This window comes from Colossoma macropomum, unplaced genomic scaffold, assembly GCF_904425465.1.
Source record: "Colossoma macropomum unplaced genomic scaffold, Colossoma_macropomum, whole genome shotgun sequence".
In the NCBI taxonomy this organism is placed as follows: domain Eukaryota; kingdom Metazoa; phylum Chordata; class Actinopteri; order Characiformes; family Serrasalmidae; genus Colossoma; species Colossoma macropomum.
In genome coordinates, this window is record NW_023494806.1 from 17,853,473 (window position 1) to 17,876,987 (window position 23,515).

Genomic DNA, 23,515 nt, shown 5'->3' on the forward strand with positions numbered 1-23,515 from the left:
ATGTGAAGGAGCAGTGCGTGTTATCGTCTGATCTGCTCGAGCATCAGCTGCAGACATTAAACACAGAACATCCAGGAGATGCGTTTAGGGGTGTGGAGGTCTTAAATTATGAATTCAGTTACACAAGTTCATGCTTAGTGCCCATGGAGGATGATCAGTTGTGGAAGCACTAGGGGTCTGCAGCTGCTGAGTTTAACTACATAAACCCCCTCTTGAGGCAGCTGACAGGATAGACAGCTTATGTCATTCACAAGCTCTACAGGAAGCCATACTTCTAGAACTAGTACATGTACATGTACTCTGCTCAGCAGCTTACAGGGTCAACCACATCAAACACCTGGTCGAGCTTACCTTCAGACAGGACACAGACAGTGAACGTGAACGACTGAAGCAAGGGAAAAGAGAAGACTTCAAATGAAGGCCATGCTACATCTGATGAAGAGGCCATAGCTGAGCCTAAATGAATCAGACACTAGACTGACTCCAATACAGAACCTGTGAAATATTACAGTCTTATAGATAACTGTATGACAATTACAGCTGAAGCGGTCTTTTCTACTCCAAAGAGATTCTAGGGCTGTTGGACGTGATCACTGGCAGCTGGCAAACGGCTGCAGAGATGGCTTTTCCTGTTTCAGAGTTACATGCATGTTTCTTTTAAACTGACAAAAGTAGCTTCATTACAGCTGACCTGTTGGAATATGTCTATGTCAGTTGAAAGGCTGATATAGCTTTATGCCCTTAAATAAAATGCTACTTTCCACTTCCTATAATTAGTTTCCAGAATGGCCAAAAACCTCTGAGAATGAGAAGCAGGAAACCTGAATGTGAGTTACAGTTATTTTACTACTCATGACAAACGGGTTCAAACACAAAATAACAACTTGTCTGGGATATAAAGTTAGTGTTCTCTCTCCTTCCCCATAAAAGAATAAGATCTAATTCCCAGGAACGGGACGATTGGTGTTGTCTAACTTCACATTCTGAAGACACCGAAACGGGTCTTCTGCGTTGGAGCGTTCAGAGCGGCGCTCAGGCTAAGGCCGAGGACGAGGCGAGTGTCTGCAGGGTCGATAATTCCATCATCCCATAGTCTGACAGCACAGGAAGTGAGGGACATGACAACATCAGAAACATGTCAAATCCACAACATAAACGGTGCAAGCTTAACATTAAGAAGGGAAATACATACACTACTGTTTAAAAGTTTGGAATCACTTGTCATTATAATAAATACGGTTATTTTATTCAATAACTTAAACAGTGTAGTTTGAAATACAATAAGCTACAGTCATTATTACATACGTTATCTGCCTTGAGATTTGATCAACACTTTTCAAATACAAGGCATAACTTTACTATGACTTCAATTTTATACAGCTTTCTCAATCACCTATGCCTTTTAATCTTCTTGACACATCTAAATGTATTTTTTTAACAGTTTTTCCTACAACTTAGTTATGCCTATAAAGTTGTAAAATATTAGCATCATAAAATCAATTTGAACACAAAGGTACCACAAATGGGTTTACAGTATTAAATAACAGTAATTCTAAACTTTCCAACACTAGTGCAGCATGCAAACGCAAGCACTGTGAGCTGTGCAAACTAGGTTTCACACGTTTAAAACCTGTCACAAGGCCATTCATAGTGCTTTGCAGAAAGAGGCCCTACAGTGTGGAGCCCACACAGATACAGGAGTCTAAATACTCTCTTTCCTTTCTAGAGCAACTTGGTGGTTACATACCTTACTTTCTATTTAGTCTTCTTTTTACATCTGTGCAACAAGTAACTTCTCAACTGTCAACATGTTTAATGTAGTTGTGGCAATTGGAATAAAAGTAGATCTGGTTTAGAAACACTATTAAGGTTTATAACCACTACAGTAAACCAGAGAACACATACTAAATACACTGATCAGGCATAACATTATGATCACCTCGTTTCTATGCTCATTGTCCATTTTATCAGCTTCACTTACTGTATAGGTGCACTTTGTAGTTCTATAGTTACAGACTGTAGTCCATCTGTTTCTCTGCATACTTGTTAGCCCCCTTTTACCCTGTTCTTCAGTGGTCAGGACCCCCATGGACCCTCACAGAGCAGGTACAATTTGGTTGGTGGATCATTCCCAGCACTGCAGTAACACTGACGTGGTTGTTGTGTGTAAGTGTGTTGTGCTGGTCTGAGTGGATCAGACACAGCAGTACTGCTGGAGTTCTGTGGGCAGCGTCCTGTGACCACTGATGAAGGTCTAGAGGATGACCAACACAAACTGTGCAACAGCAGATGAGCTGACTTTACATCTACAAGGTGGACTGACAAAGTAGGAGTGTCTAATAGAGTGGACAGTGAGTGGACACAGTGTTTAAAAACTCCAGCTGCACTGCTGTGTCTGATCCACTCAGACCAGCACAACACACACTAACACACCACCACCACATCAGTGTTACTGCAGTGCTGAGAATGATCCACCACCCAAATAGTACCTGCTCTGTGAGGATCCATGGACCCACTGAAGAAAAGGGTAAAAGGGGGCTAACAAAGATGCAGAGAAACAGATGGACTACAGTCTGTAATTGTAGAACTACAAAGTGCACCTATACAGTAAGTGAAGCTGATAAAATGGACAATATCATCATATTGTCATAATGTTATGCCTGATTGGTGTATGTACAACAGACTTTGTGCTTGCTATGTGTCATCATTTGTATGAAGTGTGTTTCTGGCCTCACTGTATAAAAACAGACTGTGGTAACTACACTGATTAGCAAATGTTTCATTCTGTGACGTATTTCCTACAATAAAATATAAATAAAAAACAAAACGCATCAATTGGAAAGTAATGTGAGAAGAGGCTAACAAGTGAAGATTTGCATCTACCCTTTCAATCTAGCACAGTTTACCTGGCACTGGAGTAATATGGGCTTCCCTCCTCCTCAAACCGTTTGATAATTGGCTCCTTCAGAGCTGCCTCCTCTTCTGCTGTGAACTAGAGAAACAGTTGCATTGACAAAGGTTACAAAACAAGAACAAGACATTTATTATAAAATACATCCTTGAAGCTCGAAGTGGAGAAAAATCATATGCTTACCTCTTTCCCTTCCCTGGCTTTCTGGTCTTTTGTGATGGTGGCTAGCACATTTGCTGCCTGTTCTCCTCCCATCACTGAAATGCGCGAATTAGGCCACATATACAGGAAGCGGGGACTATAAAAGAGAAATAATTTGGTTGCATTGCATTTGACAAAAAGCAAGTACAAGTATGAATTAAATGATGGTCACTGAAGGATCGAAGAATTCTGTATAAGTTAAAACAACTAAAATTAAAACTCTTAAGTCTTAAACAAGATATCATTCATTAGCTAATCAAGTAGTAATAGCATGTAGCACCTGTAGGCTCTGCCACTCATGCCATAGTTTCCAGCTCCATAAGATCCTCCGACAATTACAGTGATCTTAGGCACATTGGCACAGGCCACAGCAGTCACCATCTTGGCCCCATCCTTAGCGATGCCTCCAGCCTCATACTCTCTCCCCACCATAAAGCCTGCAAAGGAATACATAGCAGGGGTTTACATTAGGGCAGCAATATGGGAACTGTATATACAATATTTTTCATGTATACATCTGCCAATGTTGACATACAAACATTTATAAAATGCAGAAATCTGGACTACACCAACCTGCAATAGCATTTTGAAGAAGTAAAATTTTAAAATATAAATATATTAATTAAGGGTTACAAATAATGAATAAAGTGCAAACATTTTTTCATTATTCTGGTCTTGCAGAGTTCAATACATACATTATTGGAATATTAGACAAATCTAAAAATCAGCCAATACCAATGTGATTTTAACATCACTGTGGTTCCCTCATTTACATATTTTTTTTAGAAATGTCAAGTGACAAATTCCTTAAAAATGTGAAGAGTATGTATTATTCTTTGTTAAAAATGCACCAGAAAAGACAACTGGAAACTGTATTTATGCTTCCTCTAAAAGATCTTATTCTTCCTTACCTGTGATGTTCTGAAGGAAGATGAGTGGAATGTTCCTTTGGCAGCACAACTCAATAAAATGAGTTGCCTGGAAAAAAAGAAAACATATTTTAAAGAATAGAATAGATAGACAGAAATGCTAACTTAAGCCACACAGCTTTAAAATGAAAAAGAACTTCTCAGACAAACACTACAGCAGAACGATGTAACTCCTCTCCTTAAAGGAATTACTGACAATCTACACAAGCAATGACAGAATTAAATTGAGTATCTAAAATTGCATCAATTAAACACAGCCCACCAAAAAGCTTAGTAGTTTTTAAAGAAGAGATAATGGTTCATTATCGATATCGGCCAGTACCAGTTTCAATATAGGCATCATAAAAGAGAAAGTGGTATTGTGCCATCTCCAGATGACAAACTTATAGATCACTCTTTACAGGCCTAAACTGTTCTTACAACAAACTAATTTGTGAGAGTAAATCTGAGCAAGATTTAAGACCAGGACGCTTAGATATAAATAAGCAAAACAATACTGACTTTCTTTGCCGATTCCGAGAACAGGACTCCATTGTTGGCAATGATTCCAACTGGATAACCAAATATCCGTGAGAAACCTAGAAACAAGCAGACAAAACAGTAACAGTGTTTAAGTACAAAGTACAAAGACAGTAAAAGGGAGAATGAAGACCAAAATGATATTTGCAAAACAGCATGAAAATGAAACAGTACTTTCATAATGGACTGGTGTTGTGACAGGTCATGTACCTGTTACCAGTGTGTCTCCATAGAAAGCCTTGAATTCATCAAATTTGCTGCCATCAACAATACGTGCTATCACCTGTAAATAAGTGTCTATGTTAAATAAATCGCATTTACATAACTGCGTAATGAGTGCTTTACTTCAGCGTATTGAACAGTAACAGTAAGAAAACAAAAACAAGAAGAAACAGTACCTCTTTTACGTCAAAATTTCGTTTCAAGTTGTCTCCCACAATGCCATAGAGCTCATCTGCTGGGAACAAAGGAGCCTCTGGTGGTTCCACAGTAATCTGGGAATATTTTGGAATAAAAGTCTGACTGGTGACAATATTTCAGTAAATATTACAAAAGACATGGTGACATGTTTATTTGGTTTTACATCACAGTACTGTGGCCTGAACAGGTATGGGCAATATTTATGGCTTATTTATAGATGAATATATTATTATGGATATTAATGGCTTAATATTTATGGAAGAAATTCAAACCAACTTTGTCTGTTCTAACTTGTAAGAAAAACGAAATACCTATCGTACATCACTAAGGTATGTTACAGTTTTGCCATATCGACCAACTCTAGACATGCTGGTAACACACTTACATCTAATTTCTTCTTGTAGTTCAGGTTTCGCACAGCTTTCCTTGCCAGATGAAGTGCATGGTGGTCATCTAAGGCGTAGTGATCAGTTACCCCAGACTTTCTGTAGGGAAAAGGAGACAGAAATTAACTATTTCAAATTAGGTACTTTAGCAAGGAAAGAAAAACATACTGCCCACAATGTACGTAAAAGTGCAGAAATGTGCCATAATGCAACCACAAAATGTGCCGACAACACACATGAATTTATCGTTGGATTTGCTGACTGCAGCTTATCACGTAATCTGCACAGTCTCCCCCTCTAACTGCACGCCCGTGAGGCTCGGGGTTTAAATGACACTGTAAAAAATGGGAGCTGTCAACAAGCCTGACACAAAAGAGAAACTGAAAGTTCAGTCATGAAGAGATGACAGTGTTAAAAAATAAACTTTGTTCCTATTAAAAGGGGTGTAATTCTATAGAGTAGTACAAAATACTATGAAAACAAAATTTGTGAAGCATGGACACAGCTAGGGCTGGGCGACAAAACAATAACGATAATTACTGCAATATAACTTTTCCTTGATAGAGCGATAAGAAATGTTCAAAAATTTTTGATATAATGCACCATTCTCACACTTCCATGTTCCAGCGAAAGCCCTGGTGGCGTTTTCTACCGCAATGAAAACGACACTACTCTGCTGTCGCCAGGAGAGGGCGCACTTCCGAGTTTTTCGACATGATTAGAGAGGGAGGGGGCCACGGGTAAAATGAGCCTTTAGCAACGGCTGAAATGTGGAGTTATACATTCCCTGTTTGAGTGGAGCGACCGGCGATCTGTTCTCCTGTGACCAAGTGTGAGTTACAAGATAACTGGCGTAACTGTACTGTCCTACACTGACCTCACCTCTTTCTGTACATCCTTACCAGCTTTAGCAGCGTTATATCACGTCTGCTCCACACAACTAATGCGCTGTTACAGCGCTCAAACAGTCGTATTTAAGTATTAGTGCATTCCCAAGCAACGAAAGTGAAAGAAAGAAATGGGTTCATGCCAGTTACAGCCCTGATTGAAATGAAAGTAAACTGAGGAAGCTGTGAGGTATTGGAGCTAGCTGTTTTTAGTAGCTGGCTAACTTGAAGCAGCGCTCCGTCACTCACACAACACAGCGAATTGATGATACTGTAGATCAAACGACACAAAAGCACCGCTTTCAGTTTAAACGTAGTTTGTCTGGTGTTAGATATTTTGCGGTTCACCCCTCAAACTACTAATAGAGAAACCCAGTCGTCGCTAGCTGGTGTCTGAATACTGTGATGTGCTCTGACATGGATGTGGTAGGAGTGATGGTAGTGAGGCGGTGTGATCCATCACTGACGTACTGAGCCAGCTAGCGTTTGCTGTTCGCACTAAGTTGACGTAGTTGAGAAACTAAAGTTTATCACTGTTGTTGGCCACTTGTTTAGCACTTGTAACGGGATAGCCTAGCACTCGTCACCAAACAGCTAAAAATAATCTTGTCTTTCTTAAATTATGACTATTGCAAAAACTGCGGCCGTGCTTTTCCAGCTGATAAAAACAGCTCATCAGACGCTTTCTCCCACTCTCCCATGACAGATTAGTGAAATGTTCCACTGTTTGGCAAGTGTTTGTCATGGTCTGACCATAAAGGATAGTTTAAAACAGCAGTTAACCACTCAGGAGCACAAATCAGCCTTCAAACTTGAAAGAAATAATGATTTGACATTTATCGCAATACGTATCACTATCGATATGAAATTATTAAAGCCCCTAAGACCATACAACAGAGTTTTCAATAGGACTATTTAGGCCTTTTGATTTTTAGTCAATAATTAAATGGACTATAACAGCCAAGTTCAGTGTTGTATAGTTAAATTAAGGCTGGATTTGGTGTAACTACTGTATTTACTTATCATAGACACAGTGCTTTTCTGTTTACTGTTATACTATTCTTTATATTGTGCAGGAAAACAGGTAACGTAAAATATTACTGTCCTCATTCATAAAGAAATCTGAATTAATAACATTTGATAAAATACATAGTCAAGTTTTGAACAGTGATGCCTATTTGTATGTAATAGAATTGTGGGGATACAGCAGAGATCACTCAACCTGTGAGTTTAAATAACATTATTTCACTGGTAAACATTCTTTCAGAACATGTGAGATTCTAGTGTCTCTGTCTTTGCTGTGTTCTGCTCTTAGCAACACCTTTTTAAAACTCAAAAAAGGGCTTCGTTTAGAACTTTGGTAATTTGAGCCGAGGTCGCACTCCAAACATCTTCACCCTTTCTTGCATGATCCTCCCATGTTTTGCGCGGCCCCTCCTTAAATGTATATGCATGAGTGAGAGAAATGCTTCTGTGTTTTTCCATGTGCACGGCCCAGAAAATGCGTGTAGTCTCATGCACCAGTTTTATACAGAACACGAGGGCAAAATGCATCCAAACTGCATCTGAAAAGGTTTAGTACACTGAGCCCACTGTTCTTATTACCTAGATAGAATGGCATTAAAAAATAAAGTGTAATGGTCAACCTGCAGTGAAGGTCTGCTCCCCCAAGATCTTCAGCAGAGACTTCCTCACCTGTGGCAGCTTTTACCTACCAGACACACATGGATTGAAAAATCCAGTCAGAGAGAGATAATTTGATAATTTCACTAATTTGATTAGTATACATTATAACCAACTGTCACACCTACCAGTTTTCTATACATTTTCATACGACATTAAATAAGTTACATTTTTAAAGTGATAGTAAATGGAGAAAAATGGACAAGAGTATGTCACATAGCTAAAACAGTGCAGCACCACCCTGCAGTCTCAATTTTGTTTGTATCTTTGTCATTTTCATTTTTATAGGTAATACTGTAAAAAACATAAGTATGAGTATTTGAGATTAATTAAAAACTCAATGTTGTTTGAGGCAAAGGTGGAATGATGTAGAAATGGAGTTTATATGAGGTTAACTGGTAGTGCATAAGCTTCCATTACTTGCTAGGTACATTAGCCTTGTAGCTTCAGTGCAAAACTAAAAAAGTAAATTTCAAGCACTAAACATACTGTATTATGGTTGATTGACAACATCTGAGGTATAAGGGAAACTGTCTAAATGTAATTTTCACTAAAATCTAACTTTACACAAGCTAATATCAGAGTACCAAGGTATTCAGACTCTCTACATTTCAACATACCAGTGGGGGTCCACCAAGAAAAATGGTCCCTTGTTTGCGCACAATGATACTTTCATCGGCCATGGCAGGGACATAGGCACCCCCTGCTGTACAGGAGCCCATCACTACAGCTATCTAGAAGAGACACGCATTCAGTCAGATACTGTTCTACAAGATTAGATCTAATGCAAGCAAACAGAGGCATAAACAGAGTTACAGTTTATGGAGTAAACGGTTAGTGTGAAAAGTCTTTTTTCAAGACTAAGGCAGAGTACAGTAGAGCAGATCATCACCTGTGCAATGCCCTCTGATGACAGACGCGCCTGGTTAAAGAAGATGCGCCCAAAATGATCTCTGTCAGGGAACACATCAGCCTGCCTGGGCAAATTAGCCCCCCCAGAGTCCACTGTAGAAAAAAAAAAAGTAAGTAAGTAGTTAGCGTGACACTTAAACACCAGGGGCAGTACGTTCTCTGACCACACAATTTGATGGGATTACCATCCCTTGGAAAGAATTCACAGCATCATCAAATCTTAAATTTCACTATGATTTGATTAGATCTGAACACAAAAATATGACTGCAGGAACTATTCACCCAGTAGTAGAATACAGACAATAAAAACAATAAACAAAGCTTTTTATATGTTTGACAACTGCCTTAAGTTGTTGGCCAGAAATGGGCAGATACTTTTTTTGAATGTTATTACAATAGGTTATAATCAATAACATTAACATTTCAAAAACAATTCAGCTGAATTGCTGACTTCAGACTGATTTTTACACCCCTGTTAAACACTAACTAACACATAATGTTCCATATTAAGGAAAAACTGAACATCATATTGATCTGTTACTGGTATCTTACCCAGGTATATGCATGGTAAATGGTTCTGCTGTGCAATCTCTTGAGCTCGGAGGTGCTTCTTTACAGTAATTGGATAATAGGCGCCTCCTTTGACAGTGGCATCATTTGCAACAATGACACATTCCACCCTGAAATAAACAGAAGACAATCATTCATAAAACTCCAGACAATGAATAGGTGAACTCAACAGCTATTTTAAATGATTATGAATACTGTATAAATACTGATGTCTAAAAAGTAATTAAAAGAGAATTTCACATTTAATTTCTGCTTGATTAAGTTGTTATGGTTCCGAGTGGTTCAACATGAAATGTTCTGTTCTAGAGAAATTTATCGAGTCAGAATTGCTCATAGTTATGGTGGCGGAAACCAGAGATCCAAAGAGTTTAATGCCTTTAAAACCTCCCTCATGGAAAACTATTATGCTAGATGGTTACAAATACCATTCATGGTGGAGAGGCAAACGCAAGCAAATTAATCCCCAAAGAAAACTTTTCTTTTTTCAAATTGTCCACTATTTTATCATTAGTTATGCTGCACATGAAAACTCAGTAAACACATGTAGGTCCATTGGGCATTTCGGACAATAAATAAAATGGCTATTTTTGCACTGTAGATATTGCAACCTCTGGTTCCTATCACCACCACTCAAAGAAAAGACATCAGAATTGTTAAGTTTTTCTTCAATGAACCATTTCACATCAAACCAGTCTGCATGACTTTGTTTACATCTCAACCACTGAATTATGGAGAACTTTTGGGGAAAAAAAATTGAAAGAAAAAAAAAATGTATTCCCCTTAAATAGAGAAAGTCACTCATCCTCACCCAGACACTCTGCCAATGCCGGCGATGATGCCTCCAGCAGGCACCTCTTCATTATCATACAACTGGTAAGCAGCAAACTGAGACAACTCTAGAAATGGAGAGCTGCATCCACAGAAAACATTTAATGCAGACACAAGCAATGGTAGATTCATTCTCAACCAAACCAGGCTGGATTATTTATCTCTGAGCACTTTTTTGCAATATTTACCCCGGGTCTAGCAGTCTATCAATTCGCTCCCGAGGCAAAAGCTTTCCTCTGGATGTGTGCAGTTTCCTTGCTCTCTCTCCTCCACCTGTGTGAAAGGAAATATTGTGTAAACACACTGATATCTGACTGCTAAGGTCACTGTCAAAAACGCAAGACGTCTTTTTCACACACCAAAGATTTAGAATATGCTCGACAATTCATAGTATTCCTGAAGAGAACTTACCTAGTTTTATCTTCTCTGCTCTTTCTTTCAGCTCCCTGACCAGCGCTTGCATACGCTCATAGTTTTCCTACGGTGACAGTTAAACGTTTAGCAGAGTGACAGTATGATTTCACACACATGATACAAAAGAACACATATTTCGGCAAACAAAGCACTTTAAGATGAAAATGAGAAAGCTAGCTGAATAGCGAGCTAACGCTGCCTATGCTGAAACCTGTTCTGCTGTGGAGGACATTTGTTTATTTAATCGTTAGCCTGCTGGCTGCAGTCTAAAGTGACTGTTAGCGGGAACTTGATTATGATAGCTAACCAACTCTGCTAAAGACTAATTTTTGCTAAAGACATATCAGGCTTCGTTGCCTAACTGAGGTGAAATGCTTAGCTTTCAAGGCGTAACTGTTATAACTACATATGCATTCCAATTAACGTGTGGGTATGTCTGCAGAGCTTTAGCAGCACAAGGGGCCAAGGACGTTACAGTCATTCATCGAGAGCCATTCCACTCGGTCAAACGCCTCCACTCCAGACCGAGGCTTCAGTTTCGGCCTACCTGGTAAACGGGAGACTGCACGTCAGCCTGGGAGCCGAGAGTGGCGACTTTATCCGCATGGTAGAGTCTCACTAAAGCGCTCCTGCTCCGAATGAAGGAGACAGCCGGTCTTAGAGTTTGCAGTATCATTTTTCTCACTATGAATTTTGCATCGCAGAAGCAATTTACACGAAAAATAACCGGGCGGGTTTTTCGCTTCACGGACCCGCTGGGGCGGTGAATGTTACTGAAGCCCCGCCCCCTCCTCGCTCCAACCAATGAAAAGTGCGAAAACCGGAGCTGCCCAGTCTCTGCTGGGCTTGATTGGCAGTGCGCTAGGAAACCACGTTTCTTTAAAACTGTGCATTTAAAGGGAAAGTTTTCGAAATTTCCAAAAAATTCAGTCATTCAGAATTCTTTGATTAGAAATGGCTCACTGTACAGAAACTTACACACTCCGATTTCTTTACAGTGGTGCTGATAAAAACCAGGGATTACACTGTCTACAATACAAATATAGCCATTTCATTTACTATCCAAAACAACCAGTGAAGCTGCACGTGTTTTCTACGTTTTTATACGTAATATTAATAATAGTAAAATACTGAAAATAAATCTCCTTTGGGGACTAGTTTGCCTTACAATACCCTGCATGTACCCTTCCGCCATTAATAGATTTAAAAAATTGTTTAAAATACATTTTAAACCAAAACTTTATCACAAAACTATCATTAAGCAGTATCTCAGGTATCAGGCAGCGTATTCATAACCATTTCATGTAATAACTTTCTCTTAGGAAGCTTTAAGAAGTGGATGTCTGGTTCCTATCACCACCACTCTGAAATTTTGACTTGGTAAGTATCTCTAGAACAGAGCATTTCACACCAAAACTCTGAATGACTGTTTCCATCTCAATCATTTATTTCATTGAAATGTAGAATTTTTGAAAAATTGGTGGAGTTCACTTTTAAACTACACAATGATGTACAACAGGGGAAACCATACATATCATACTATACAAACAATGACAATAGTATACCTCCCTTTTAGTACTAGATTTTTGTTACCATAAATAACCTTATGTTTTTTTTCCCTGTTTTCTCCTTTTTTTTTAATTCTTCCCATTTTCCTTTGCTGTAGTTCTGATTAAAATATCTCCAGTTTAATCTATATGGTTTCTTCACATACCTTGGAGCATTTACAACTTACAACTTTACAACATTAAAGTGTTAAAAAACAAACAAAACAAGAAATGATTTATCATTTAGCATTTTTATTTATCATTATTTATAAAAAAATAGAGAAAATTAGAAACATTATGACAGCAGACTTTTTAAAACAGAAAAACACCACAGATATACAAGCACAATGTTTATTCACAAATAACCAAGAAATAAATAAGGCAAAAAGGATTGCACATTTGGTAAGACTGCAACATCTGGAATTGCATCACATTCACTGTCACAAAAATTAGGCACATTGTATTGGGAAAGACAGTCATTGCCTCAGTAACATCCACAGCTAAATCACCCATAATCCCTTCAAAGAGCCATAATCTATGGAGAAAATCTGTCAGGCAGTTAAAAACTTTTCTATTATGCAAAATTAACATGAGGCATCAGTAATGAGTTGAAACTGAAGCTGAATGACATTTGTTTGAACTGTGCAACTTAACTAAATGAAACAGTAATTACTGTAGTGATTACAGACAAAAATAATGTTGTAGCATTTTGTTAATGCTAAATTAGATTAGGATCACTTAATTTAAAGGCAGTGTTCATAAACCTTTCATGACATCTGACAAACATACTTAAACATTCACAAAGGCTTATTCCAACAGCTGTCAGTTGTCGTAAAAGCCTGCGCTTTTAACGCTTATGGTTAATGACATTTTGCCGACAGTTTGTGTCGTGACATTGTAGCTCAGTGGTATGTCAGAGTGGTGTAATGGTGACATAAAGCTATGCTATGCTATAGGCTGGTAGCAAAATGGAATGATGATAAGCAGTTCTGAAAGATAAGCTGGAGTTTTGTGGTAGCATTTAGATAACAATGTACTATATAAAGCATTTTACACTTTGCAAATAAAGATTTTAGATTCAACAAAGATTTTACATTCTTTACCTAGTAATATTCATTCTTTTACCTATTTATTACTTTTATTTTTTACAAATCTGATACATCTCTCCATTTGTTTCATGTTTTATTTATACTTATACTATTGTTTTATTTGCAAACACTATAAAGCAGCACTTGAGCTGCATTTTTATGGTTGAAAGTTGCTATATAAATAAAATTATGATTATTATTAGTTTTTTGCTTTTGAATTATAAATAAGAGCAAAGTTAGTAGCAGCATAGACAATGTGAAGGAGCAGTGCGTGTTATCGTCTGATCTGCTCGGGCATCAGCTGCAGACATTAAACATGGAACATCCAGGAGATGCGTTTAGGGGTGTGGAGGTCTTAAATTATGAATTCAGTTACACACGTTCATGCTTAGTGCCCATGGAGGATGATCAGTTGTGGAAGCACTAGGGGTCTGCAGCTGCTGAGTTTAACTACATAAACCCCCTCTTGAGGCAGCTGACAGGATAGACAGCTTATGTCATTCACAAGCTCTACAGGAAGCCATACTTCTAGAACTAGTACATGTACATGTACTCTGCTCAGCAGCTTACAGGGTCAACCACATCAAACACCTGGTCGAGCTTACCTTCAGACAGGACACAGACAGTGAACGTGAACGACTGAAGCAAGGGAAAAGAGAAGACTTCAAACGAAGGCCATGCTACATCTGATGAAGAGGCCATAGCTGAGCCTAAATGAATCAGGCACTAGACTGCCTCCAATACAGAACCTGTGAAATATGACGTATAGATAACTGTATGACAATTACAGCTGAAGGGGTCTTTTCTACTCCAAAAAGATTCTAGGGCTGTTGGACGTGATCACTGGCAGCTGGCAAACGGCTGCAGAGATGGCTTTTCCTGTTTCAGAGTTACATGCATGTTTCTTTTAAACTGAAAAAGGCAGCTTCATTACAGCTGACCTGTTGGAATACGTCTGTCTAAAGGTTTAAGTACTGTAGGCGTGTATCAGCCGTCATGAAAAGCTTATGTAGCTTTTTGAACACTGCCCTTAAATAAAATGCTACTTTCCACTTACTGTAACTAATTTCTAAAATGCCAAAAACCTCTGAGAATGAGAAGCAGGAAGCCTAAATGAGAGTTATAGTTATTTTACTACTCATGACAAACACAAAATAGCAACTTGTCTGGGATATAAAGTTAGTGTCCTCTCTCCTTCCCCATAAAAGAATAAGATCTAATTCCCAGGAACGGGACGATTGGTGTTGTGTAACTTTACATTCTGAAGATGCCAAAATGAGTCTTCTGCATGGGAGCGTTCAGAGCGGCGCTCAGGCTAAGGCCGAGGACGAGGCGAGTGTCTGCAGGGTCGATAATTCCATCATCCCATAGTCTGACAGCACAGGAAGTGAGGGACATGACAACATCAGAAACATGTCAAATCCACAACATAAACAGTACAACTTAAAAGCTTAACATTAAGAAGGGAAATACATACACTACTGTTTAAAAGTTTGGAATCACTTGTCATTATAATAAATACGGTTATTTTATTCAATAACTTAAACAGTGTAGTTTGAAATACAATAAGCTACAGTCATTTTTAGATACATTATCTGTCTTGAGATTTGATCAACACTTTTCAAATACAAGGCATAACTTTACTATGACTTCAATGTTATACAGCTTTCTCAGTCTTTTTACAATCACCAATGTCTTTTATTCATTCTGGACACATCTAAATGTATTTTTTCAACTACAACTTAGTTATGCCTATAAAGTTGTAAAATATTAGCATCATAAAATCAATTTGTACACGAAGGTACCACAAATGGGTTTACAGTATTAAATAACAGTAATTCTAAACTTTCCAACACTAGTGTAGCATGCAAATGTAAGCACTGTGAGCTGTGCAAACTTGGTTTCACATAAAAAAAGGTTTAAAACCTGTCACAAGGCCACTCATAGTGCTTTGCAGAAAGAGGCCCTACAGTGTGGAGCCCACACAGATACAGGAGTCTAAACACTCAAAGATTTAGGAGTCTAAATACTCTCTTTCCTTTCAAGAGCAACTTGGTGGTTACACACCTTACTTTCTATTTAGTCTTTTTTTCCACCTGTGCAACAAGTAACTTCTCAGTTGTCAACATGTTTAATGTAGTTGTGGCAGTTGGAATAAAAGTAGATCTGGTTTAGAAAACACTATTAAGGTTTATAACCACTACAGTAAACCAGAGAACACACATTAAATATGTACAACAGACTTGGTGCTTGCTATGTGTCATCATTTGTATGAAGTGTGTTTCTGGCCTCACTGTATAAAAACAGACTGTGGTAACTACACTGATTGGCAAATGTTTCATTCTGTGACGTATTTATATATAATATAAAAAAACAAACAAAAAAATCACTGAAATGCGCGAATTAGGCCACATATACAGGAAGCGGGGACTACAAAAGAGAAATAATTTGGCCGCATTGCATTTGACAAGAAGCAAGTACAAGTATGAATTAAAATTATGTGACACTGGTCACTGAAGGATCGAAGAATTCTGCCTAAATTAAAACAAACTAAAATTAAAACTCTTAAGTCTTAAACAAGATATCATTCATTAGCTAATCAAGTAGTATCAGCATGTAGCACTTGTAGGCTCTGCCGCACATGCCGTAGTTTCCAGCTCCATAAGATCCCCCGACTATTACAGTGATCTTAGGCACATTGGCACAGGCCACAGCAGTCACCATCTTGGCCCCATCCTTAGCGATGCCTCCAGCCTCATACTCTCTCCCCACCATAAAGCCTGCAAAGGAATACATAGCAGGGGTTTACATTAGGGCAGCAACAATATGGGAACCATGGGCGATACCAATATACAAAATTTTTCATGTATACATCTGAAAATGTTGACATACAAACATTTATAAAACGCAGAAATCTGGACTACACCTACCTGCAATAGCATTTCAACGAAGTAAAATTTTTAAAAATAAATATTTATATTAATTAAGGGTTACAAATAATGAATAAAGTGCAAACATTTTTTCATTATTCTGGTCTTGCACAGTACAATGCATACATTAGTGGAATACCGGTCAAATCTAAACCTGCCGATACCAATATGATTTTAACATCATTGTGCTTCCCTTCATTTACACAATTTTTTTTAGAAATGTTAAGTGAAACATTCCTTAAAAATGTGAAGAGTATGTATTATTCTTTGTCAAAAATGCACCAGAAAAGACAACTGGAAACTGTATTCATGCTTCCTATAAAAAAAAATATTCTTCCTTACCTGTGATGTTCTGAAGGAAGATGAGTGGAATGTTTCTTTGGCAGCACAACTCAATAAAATGAGTTGCCTGGAAAAAAAGAAAACATATTTTAAAGAATAGAATAGATAGACAGAAATGCTAACTTAAGCCACGCAGCTTCAAAATGAAAAGGAATTTCTCAAACACTACAGCAGAACGATGTCACTCCTCTCCTTAAAGGAATTACTGACAACCTACACAAGCAATGACAGTAGAGATGGCACTGACCTAATACCAAGGGGAGCGATATACTGGATCTGATAACAGAGGGGGGAAAAAAGAATGAATCTGATCCTGTAACAAATCTACCCTGAAAAAGCATGCACCCACACATCCAGTAGGGTTGTAGAGTGTTTAAGCAGGTTGAGCATGATATCCTACTTTTAAATACTCAATTAAGTTGAGTATCTAAAACTGCATCAATTAAACAGAGTCCACCAAAAAGCTTAGTAGTTTTTAAAGAAGAGATAATGGTTCATTATCGATATCGGCCAGTACCAGTTTCAATATAGGCATCATAAAAGAGAAAGTGGTATTGTGCCATCTCCAGATGACAAACTTATAGATCACTCTTTACAGGCCTAAACTGTTCTTACAACAAACTAATTTGTGAGAGTAAATCTGAGCAAGATTTACGACCAGGACGCTTAGATATAAATAAGCAAAACAATACTGACTTTCTTTGCCGATTCCGAGAACAGGACTCCATTGTTGGCAATGATTCCAACTGGATAACCAAATATCCGTGAGAAACCTAGAAACAAGCAGACAAAACAGTAACAGTGCTTAAGTACAAAGTACAAAGACAGTAAAAGGGAGAATGAAGACCAAAATGACATTTGCAAAACAGCACTGAAAATGAAACAGTTCTTTCATAATGGACTGGTGTTGTGACAGGTCATGTACCTGTTACCAGTGTGTCTCCATAGAAAGCCTTGAATTCATCAAATTTGCTGCCATCAACAATACGTGCTATCACCTGTAAATAAGTGTCTATGTGAAATAAATGGCATTTACATAACTGGGTAATGAATGGTTTACTTCAGTGTATTGACCAATACAACCTAAAGAGAACAAAAACAAAACAAAAACCTCTTTCATGTCGAAACTTTGTTTCAAGTTGTCTCCTACAATGCCATAGAGCTCATCTGCTGGGAACAAAGGAGCCTCCGGTGGTTCCAGAGTAATCTCGGAATATTTCGGAATAAAAGTCTGACTGGTGACAATATTTCAGTAAATATTACAAAAGACACGGTGACATGTTATGTTTATGTGGTATTACATGTCCTAACTTGTAAGAAAAACTAAATACCTACTGTATATCACTAAAGTGTGTTACAGTTTTGCCATATCGACCAACTCTAGACATGCTGGTAACACACATCTAATTTCTTCTTGTAGTTCAGGTTTCGCACAGCTTTCCTTGCCAGATGAAGTGCATGGTGGTCATCTAAAGCGTAGTGATCAGTTACCCCAGACTTTCTGTAAGGAAAAGGAGACAGAAATTAACTATTTCAAATTAGGTACTTTAGCAAGGAAAGAAAAACGTACTGGGCACAATGTACGTATGAGCGCAGAATGTACCTTCAACATGTGCTGACAATGCGCATGAATTTAACGCTGAATTTGCTGACTGCAGCTTATCACGCCCTCTAACTGCACCCTCGTGAGGCTCAGGGTTTAAAAGATGCTGTAAAAACGGAGCCATCAACAAATTAGAGACAAAAGAGAAACTGTAAATTCAGCCATGAAGAAATAACCATGTTAAAAATAAAGTTCCTACTAAAAGGGGTGTATTTCTACAGAGTACTACGAAATACTATGAAAACAAAATTTGTGAAGCATAGACACAGCACTTCACACAGGTACATCTCGGGACTATTTCAACAACTGTGCTGCATGTATGCAGAGATGTCAGAGACGCCATGATTTTTTCTGCTTTTTTTTTTATTTTCACAAAGAAAATGAAAACCAAGACAAAGAAAACTTCACAGAGCGCATTCATAACTTTCCACCCTCCATCATTCACTACATTATAGTTTGAGTTCAACTGCATTTTTGTAGCCACTACAAAACAGACATTTTAAGCCACCTGAGACCATACAGCTGTGAACAGCCAACTTCAGTGTAGCATGGTTAAATTAAGTTAAGGCTGGATTTGGTGTTACTACTGTATTCACTAATCATAGACACAGTACTTTTCTGTTTACTGTTATATTACTTTTTATATTGGGCAGGACAACAGGCAAGGTATAAGTATCACTGTCCTCATTCACAGAGACATTTGAAGAAAGCTGAATTAATAACATTTGATAAAACAAGTCAAGATTCTATTTTTTACAGTATAGCCTATTATTTTGTATGTAACAGAACTGTGGGGATACAGCTGAGATCACTATATCATAACGGTTTAAATAATGTTATAAAACGCATAGTTCCGGTCCTAAAATCTGATTGGCTGAGCCGCGTTCGAAGCTGTTGTAAAATCCAGGATATACCACTCATATGACCACCTCACAAAAACTGAACTGTGTATTACCGCGCCACAGCACGGAAAAAACCCTTGTGCTGTTAATGGAATAATCTTTGACTCTAATGCCGCTCGCATGGACCACCGAGTATATTGATGAAATATGAACCCGTTTTTTGTTTAAAAAATTGGGACTGGAGACTTATATTCTTAACTAGAACTAGGGTGGTCAGCTAGCTAACAGGCTAAAAGAGAGCCAACAGTCTCCATCATTAATATCACAGGCTTGAATTAATGTACTTACGGTATGATTAACTGTGAAACGGCAGTATAAAAGTCTAAAAATGTCACTTGAATTGATTACGCGCTTCAAATGTTCGTGTTTCGGTCAGTTGTACCGTCAAACCCAAACTGAATCCTCTCGTGGCTTATTGCTTTATTATTCCATTGGTAAACATTCTTTCAGAACGTGTGAGATTCTAGTGTCTCTGTCTATGCTGTGTTCTGCTCTTAGCAACACCTTTTTAAAACTCAGGGCTGCTGAGAGCTGCTCAAACTGTGGTAATCTGAGCTGAAGCCGAACTTCAAACATCTTCACACTTTCTTGCGTGATTCGCCTACGTTTTGTGTGGCCCCTCTTCAAATGTATATGCATGAGTGAGAGAAATGCTTCTGTGTTTTTCCATGTGCACGGCCCAGAAAATGCGTGTAGTCGCATGCACCAGCTTTATACAGAACACGAGGGCAAAATGCATCCAAACTGCATCTGAAAAGGTTTAGTACATTAAGCCCACTGTTCTTATTACCTGAATAAAATGCCATTAAAAATAAAGTGTAGTGGTCAACCTGCAGTGAAGGTCTGCTCCCCCAAGATCTTCAGCAGAGACTTCCTCACCTGTGGCAGCTTTTACCTACCAGACACACATGGATTAAAAAATCCAGTCAGAGAGAGATTGGTACATTTCACTAATTTCCTAAGCATACGACATTATAACTAAATATGTCACACCTACCAGTTTTCTATACACTTTAATGCTCAATTAAATACGTTACCCTTTTAAAGTGACAGTAACTGAAGAAAAACAGACAAGAGTATGTCACATAGCTACAACAGTGCAGCACCACTCTGCAATCTCAATTTTGTTTATATCTTTGTCATTTTCATAGGTAATACTGTAAAAAACATAAGTATGAATATTTGAGATTACTTAACAACTCAATGTTGTTTGAGGCAAAGGTGGAATGATTTAGAAATGGAGTTTATATGAGGCTAATTGGTAGTGAATAAGCTTCCATTACTTGCTAGGTACGTTAGCCTTGTAGCTTCATTGCAAAACAGGAAATTTCAAACACTTTACATACAGTATTAGGGTTGAACGACTACACCTGTGGTAAGAGGACAACTGTTTAAATATAATTTTTACTAAAATCTAACTTTACACAAGCTAATATCAGAGTACCAAGGTATTCAGACTCTCTACTTCTCAACATACTGGTGGGGGTCCACCGAGAAATATAGTCCCTTGTTTGCGCACAATGATACTTTCATCGGCCATGGCAGGGACATAGCCACCCCCTCCTGTACAGGAGCCCATCACTACAGCTATCTAGAAGAGACACACATTCAGTCAGATACTGTTCTACAAAATTAGAGCTCATGCAAGCAAACAAAGGCATAAACAGAGTTAGACTAAGGCAGAGGACAGTAAAGCAGATCATCACCTGTGCAACGCCCTCTGCCGACAGACGCGCCTGGTTAAAGAAGATGCGCCCAAAGTGATCTCTGTCAGGGAACACACCAGACTGCAAGGGCAAGTTGGCCCCCCCAGAGTCCACTGTAGAAAAAAAAAAAGCTAGTTAGTGTGACACTTAAACACTAGGGGCAGTAAGTTCTTTGACCACACAATTTGGTCTGACACTGTAGTGGAATAGAGACAATAAAAACAATACACAAAGCTTTTTTATGTTTGAAAATTGTCTTAAGTTGTTGGCCGGTAAATGAAGAGATACTTTTTTGAACGTTATTACAATAGGTTATTGATTTTTACACCCCTGTTAAACACTAATGTTCCATATTGAGAAAACACTGAACATCATATCCATCTGTTACATATCTATCTTACCCAGGTATATGCATGGTAAATGGTTCTGCTGTGCAATCTCTTGAGCTCGGAGGTGCTTCTTTACAGTAATTGGATAATGGGCGCCTCCTTTGACAGTGGCATCATTTGAAGCAATGACACATTCCACCCTGAAATAAACAGAAGAGAATTACTGATAATTCATACATAATCCATACAAAGTAAGTGAACTCAACAGCTATTTTAAATAATTATGAATACTGTATAAATACTGATGTCTAAAAAGTAATTAAAAGAGAATTTCACATTTAATTTCTGCTTGATTAAGTTGTTATGGTTCCGAGTGGTTCAACGTGAAATTTTCTGTTCTAGAGAAATTTATCGAGTCAGAATTGCTCATAGTTATGGTGGCAGAAACCAGAGATCCAAAGAGTTTAATGCCTTTAAAACCTCCCTCATGGAAAACTATTACGCGAGATGGTTACAAATACCATTCATGGTGGAGAGGCACACGCAAGCAAATTAATCCCCAAAGAAAACTTTTCTTTTTTCAAATTGTCCACTATTTTATCATTAGTTACGCTGCACATGAAAACTCAGTAAACACATGTAGGTCCATTGGGCATTTTGGACAATAAATAAAATGGCTATTTTTGCACTGTAGATATTGCAACCTCTGGTTCCTATCACCACCACTCAAAAGAAATCAGAATCCGTTAAGTTTTTCTTCAATGAACCATTTCACATCAAACCAGTCTGCATGACTTTGTTTACATCTCAACCACTGACTTATGGAGAAATTAAAAAAAAATGGAAAAAATCTATGTAATTCCCCTTAAATAAAGAAAGTCACTCATCCTCACCCAGACACTCTGCCAATGCCGGTGATGATGCCTCCAGCAGGGCACCTCTTCATTATCATACAACTGGTAAGCAGCAAACTGGGACAACTCTAGAAATGGAGAGCTGCATCCACAGAAAACATTTAATGCAGACACAAGCAATGGTAGATTCATTCTCAACCAAAACAGGCTGGATTATTTATCTCTGAGCACTTTTTTTGCTCTTGCAATATTTACCCCGGGTCTAGCAGTCTATCAATTCGCTCCCGAGGCAAAAGCTTTCCTCTGGATGTGTGCAGTTTCCTTGCTCTCTCTCCTCCACCTGATATCTTACTGCACAAGGCTGAAGTTGGCTAATTATTCGCAGCTTCCAATTCATTTGACTCCTTATATGCGGGTTCTTATTCAGCGAACAGTGGTAAAAAAAGCGAGTGTTCACAATCGCTGTTGGCTGTGCAGTTTTCATTGACAGACACAGAGAGACTAATGATGGAGACACAATAATGAAGGTATTAAGAATGTGTGCTGTGTTTGCCCTACCATTGTGAATATAAAGATTATGACTATAAGGTAACAATATTTTTTTAGTAGTCAATCAGTTATTGGTTTCACTCCATGCAAATGAATCTCCCTAAAATTTTGGCTTCTTATCCATTTACTTCTACGCACAAGTGCTCCTTGTGCCATATTGCCTGGTACGTCTGAAAATGGAAAAAGCTAATATATCTAATCACATTAAATTTAAATTTAGACTAGCTTTACATCTAACTTATAAAACAAATATTTAGAATATGCTAATTAATTCATAGTATTCCTGAAGAGAACTTACCAAGCTTTATCTTCTCTGCTCTTTCTTTCAGCTGCCTGACCAGCGCTTGCATACGTTCACAGTTTTCCTACGGTGACAGTTTTACCAGAGTGACAGTATGATTTTACATATTAGTTACACAGAAGTGTAACACACATTTACACATAAGTTGGAAAAAAACACATATTTTAGCACACAAAGCACTTTGAGATGAAAATGAGAAAGCTAGCTAGCTGAAAACGGTCCACTCTGCTGTGGAGGACATTTGTTTATTTAAACGTCAGCCTTCTAGCTGGAGTCTGAAGTAACTGTTAGCAGCATTTTTATCATGACAGTTAGCTAAAGACAAATTTATCACACTTAGTAGCTTAACTTGAGGTGAAACGCAGCGCAAGGGGCCAAGGACATTACAGTTACTCAGCGAGAGCCACTGCACTCGGTCAAACGCCTCCACTTCAGTCCGAAGCTTCAGTTTCGTCCTACCTGGTAAACGGGAGACTGCACGTCAGCCTGGGAGCCGAGAGTGGCGACTTTATCCGCATGGTAGAGTCTCACTAAAGCGCTCCTGCTCCGAATGAAGGAGACAGCCGGTCTTAGAGTTTCCAGTATCATTTTTCTCACTATGAATTTCGCCCTGTAGCAGCACCTTGCACGAAAAATATAAAAGGGGTGCTCTTCGCTTTTACGGACCCGCTGGGGCGATGAATGTTACTGAAGCCCCGCCCCTC

General features: G+C 38.3%; 1 protein-coding gene and 1 pseudogene across 1 annotated transcript; both read right to left on the reverse strand.

Moving 5' to 3' along the window:
• Positions 1-826: 826 nt before the first annotated feature.
• mccc2 (methylcrotonoyl-CoA carboxylase 2 (beta)) lies at positions 827-11,450 on the reverse strand. The gene is made up of 17 exons (XM_036597901.1): positions 11,208-11,450; positions 10,658-10,724; positions 10,435-10,519; positions 10,227-10,328; positions 9,401-9,528; positions 8,829-8,941; positions 8,557-8,670; positions 7,900-7,964; positions 5,366-5,465; positions 4,959-5,054; positions 4,771-4,843; positions 4,543-4,619; positions 4,024-4,090; positions 3,393-3,549; positions 3,095-3,209; positions 2,907-2,992; positions 827-1,094 (listed from the first exon to the last, which is right to left on the reverse strand). Exons 1-17 carry the CDS (start codon positions 11,334-11,336, stop codon positions 977-979), a joined length of 1,692 nt encoding a protein of 563 aa, XP_036453794.1. The 5' UTR covers positions 11,337-11,450; the 3' UTR covers positions 827-976.
• Positions 11,451-14,760: 3,310 nt separating this feature from the next.
• LOC118826873 lies at positions 14,761-23,414 on the reverse strand (annotated as a pseudogene).
• Positions 23,415-23,515: the final 101 nt, after the last annotated feature.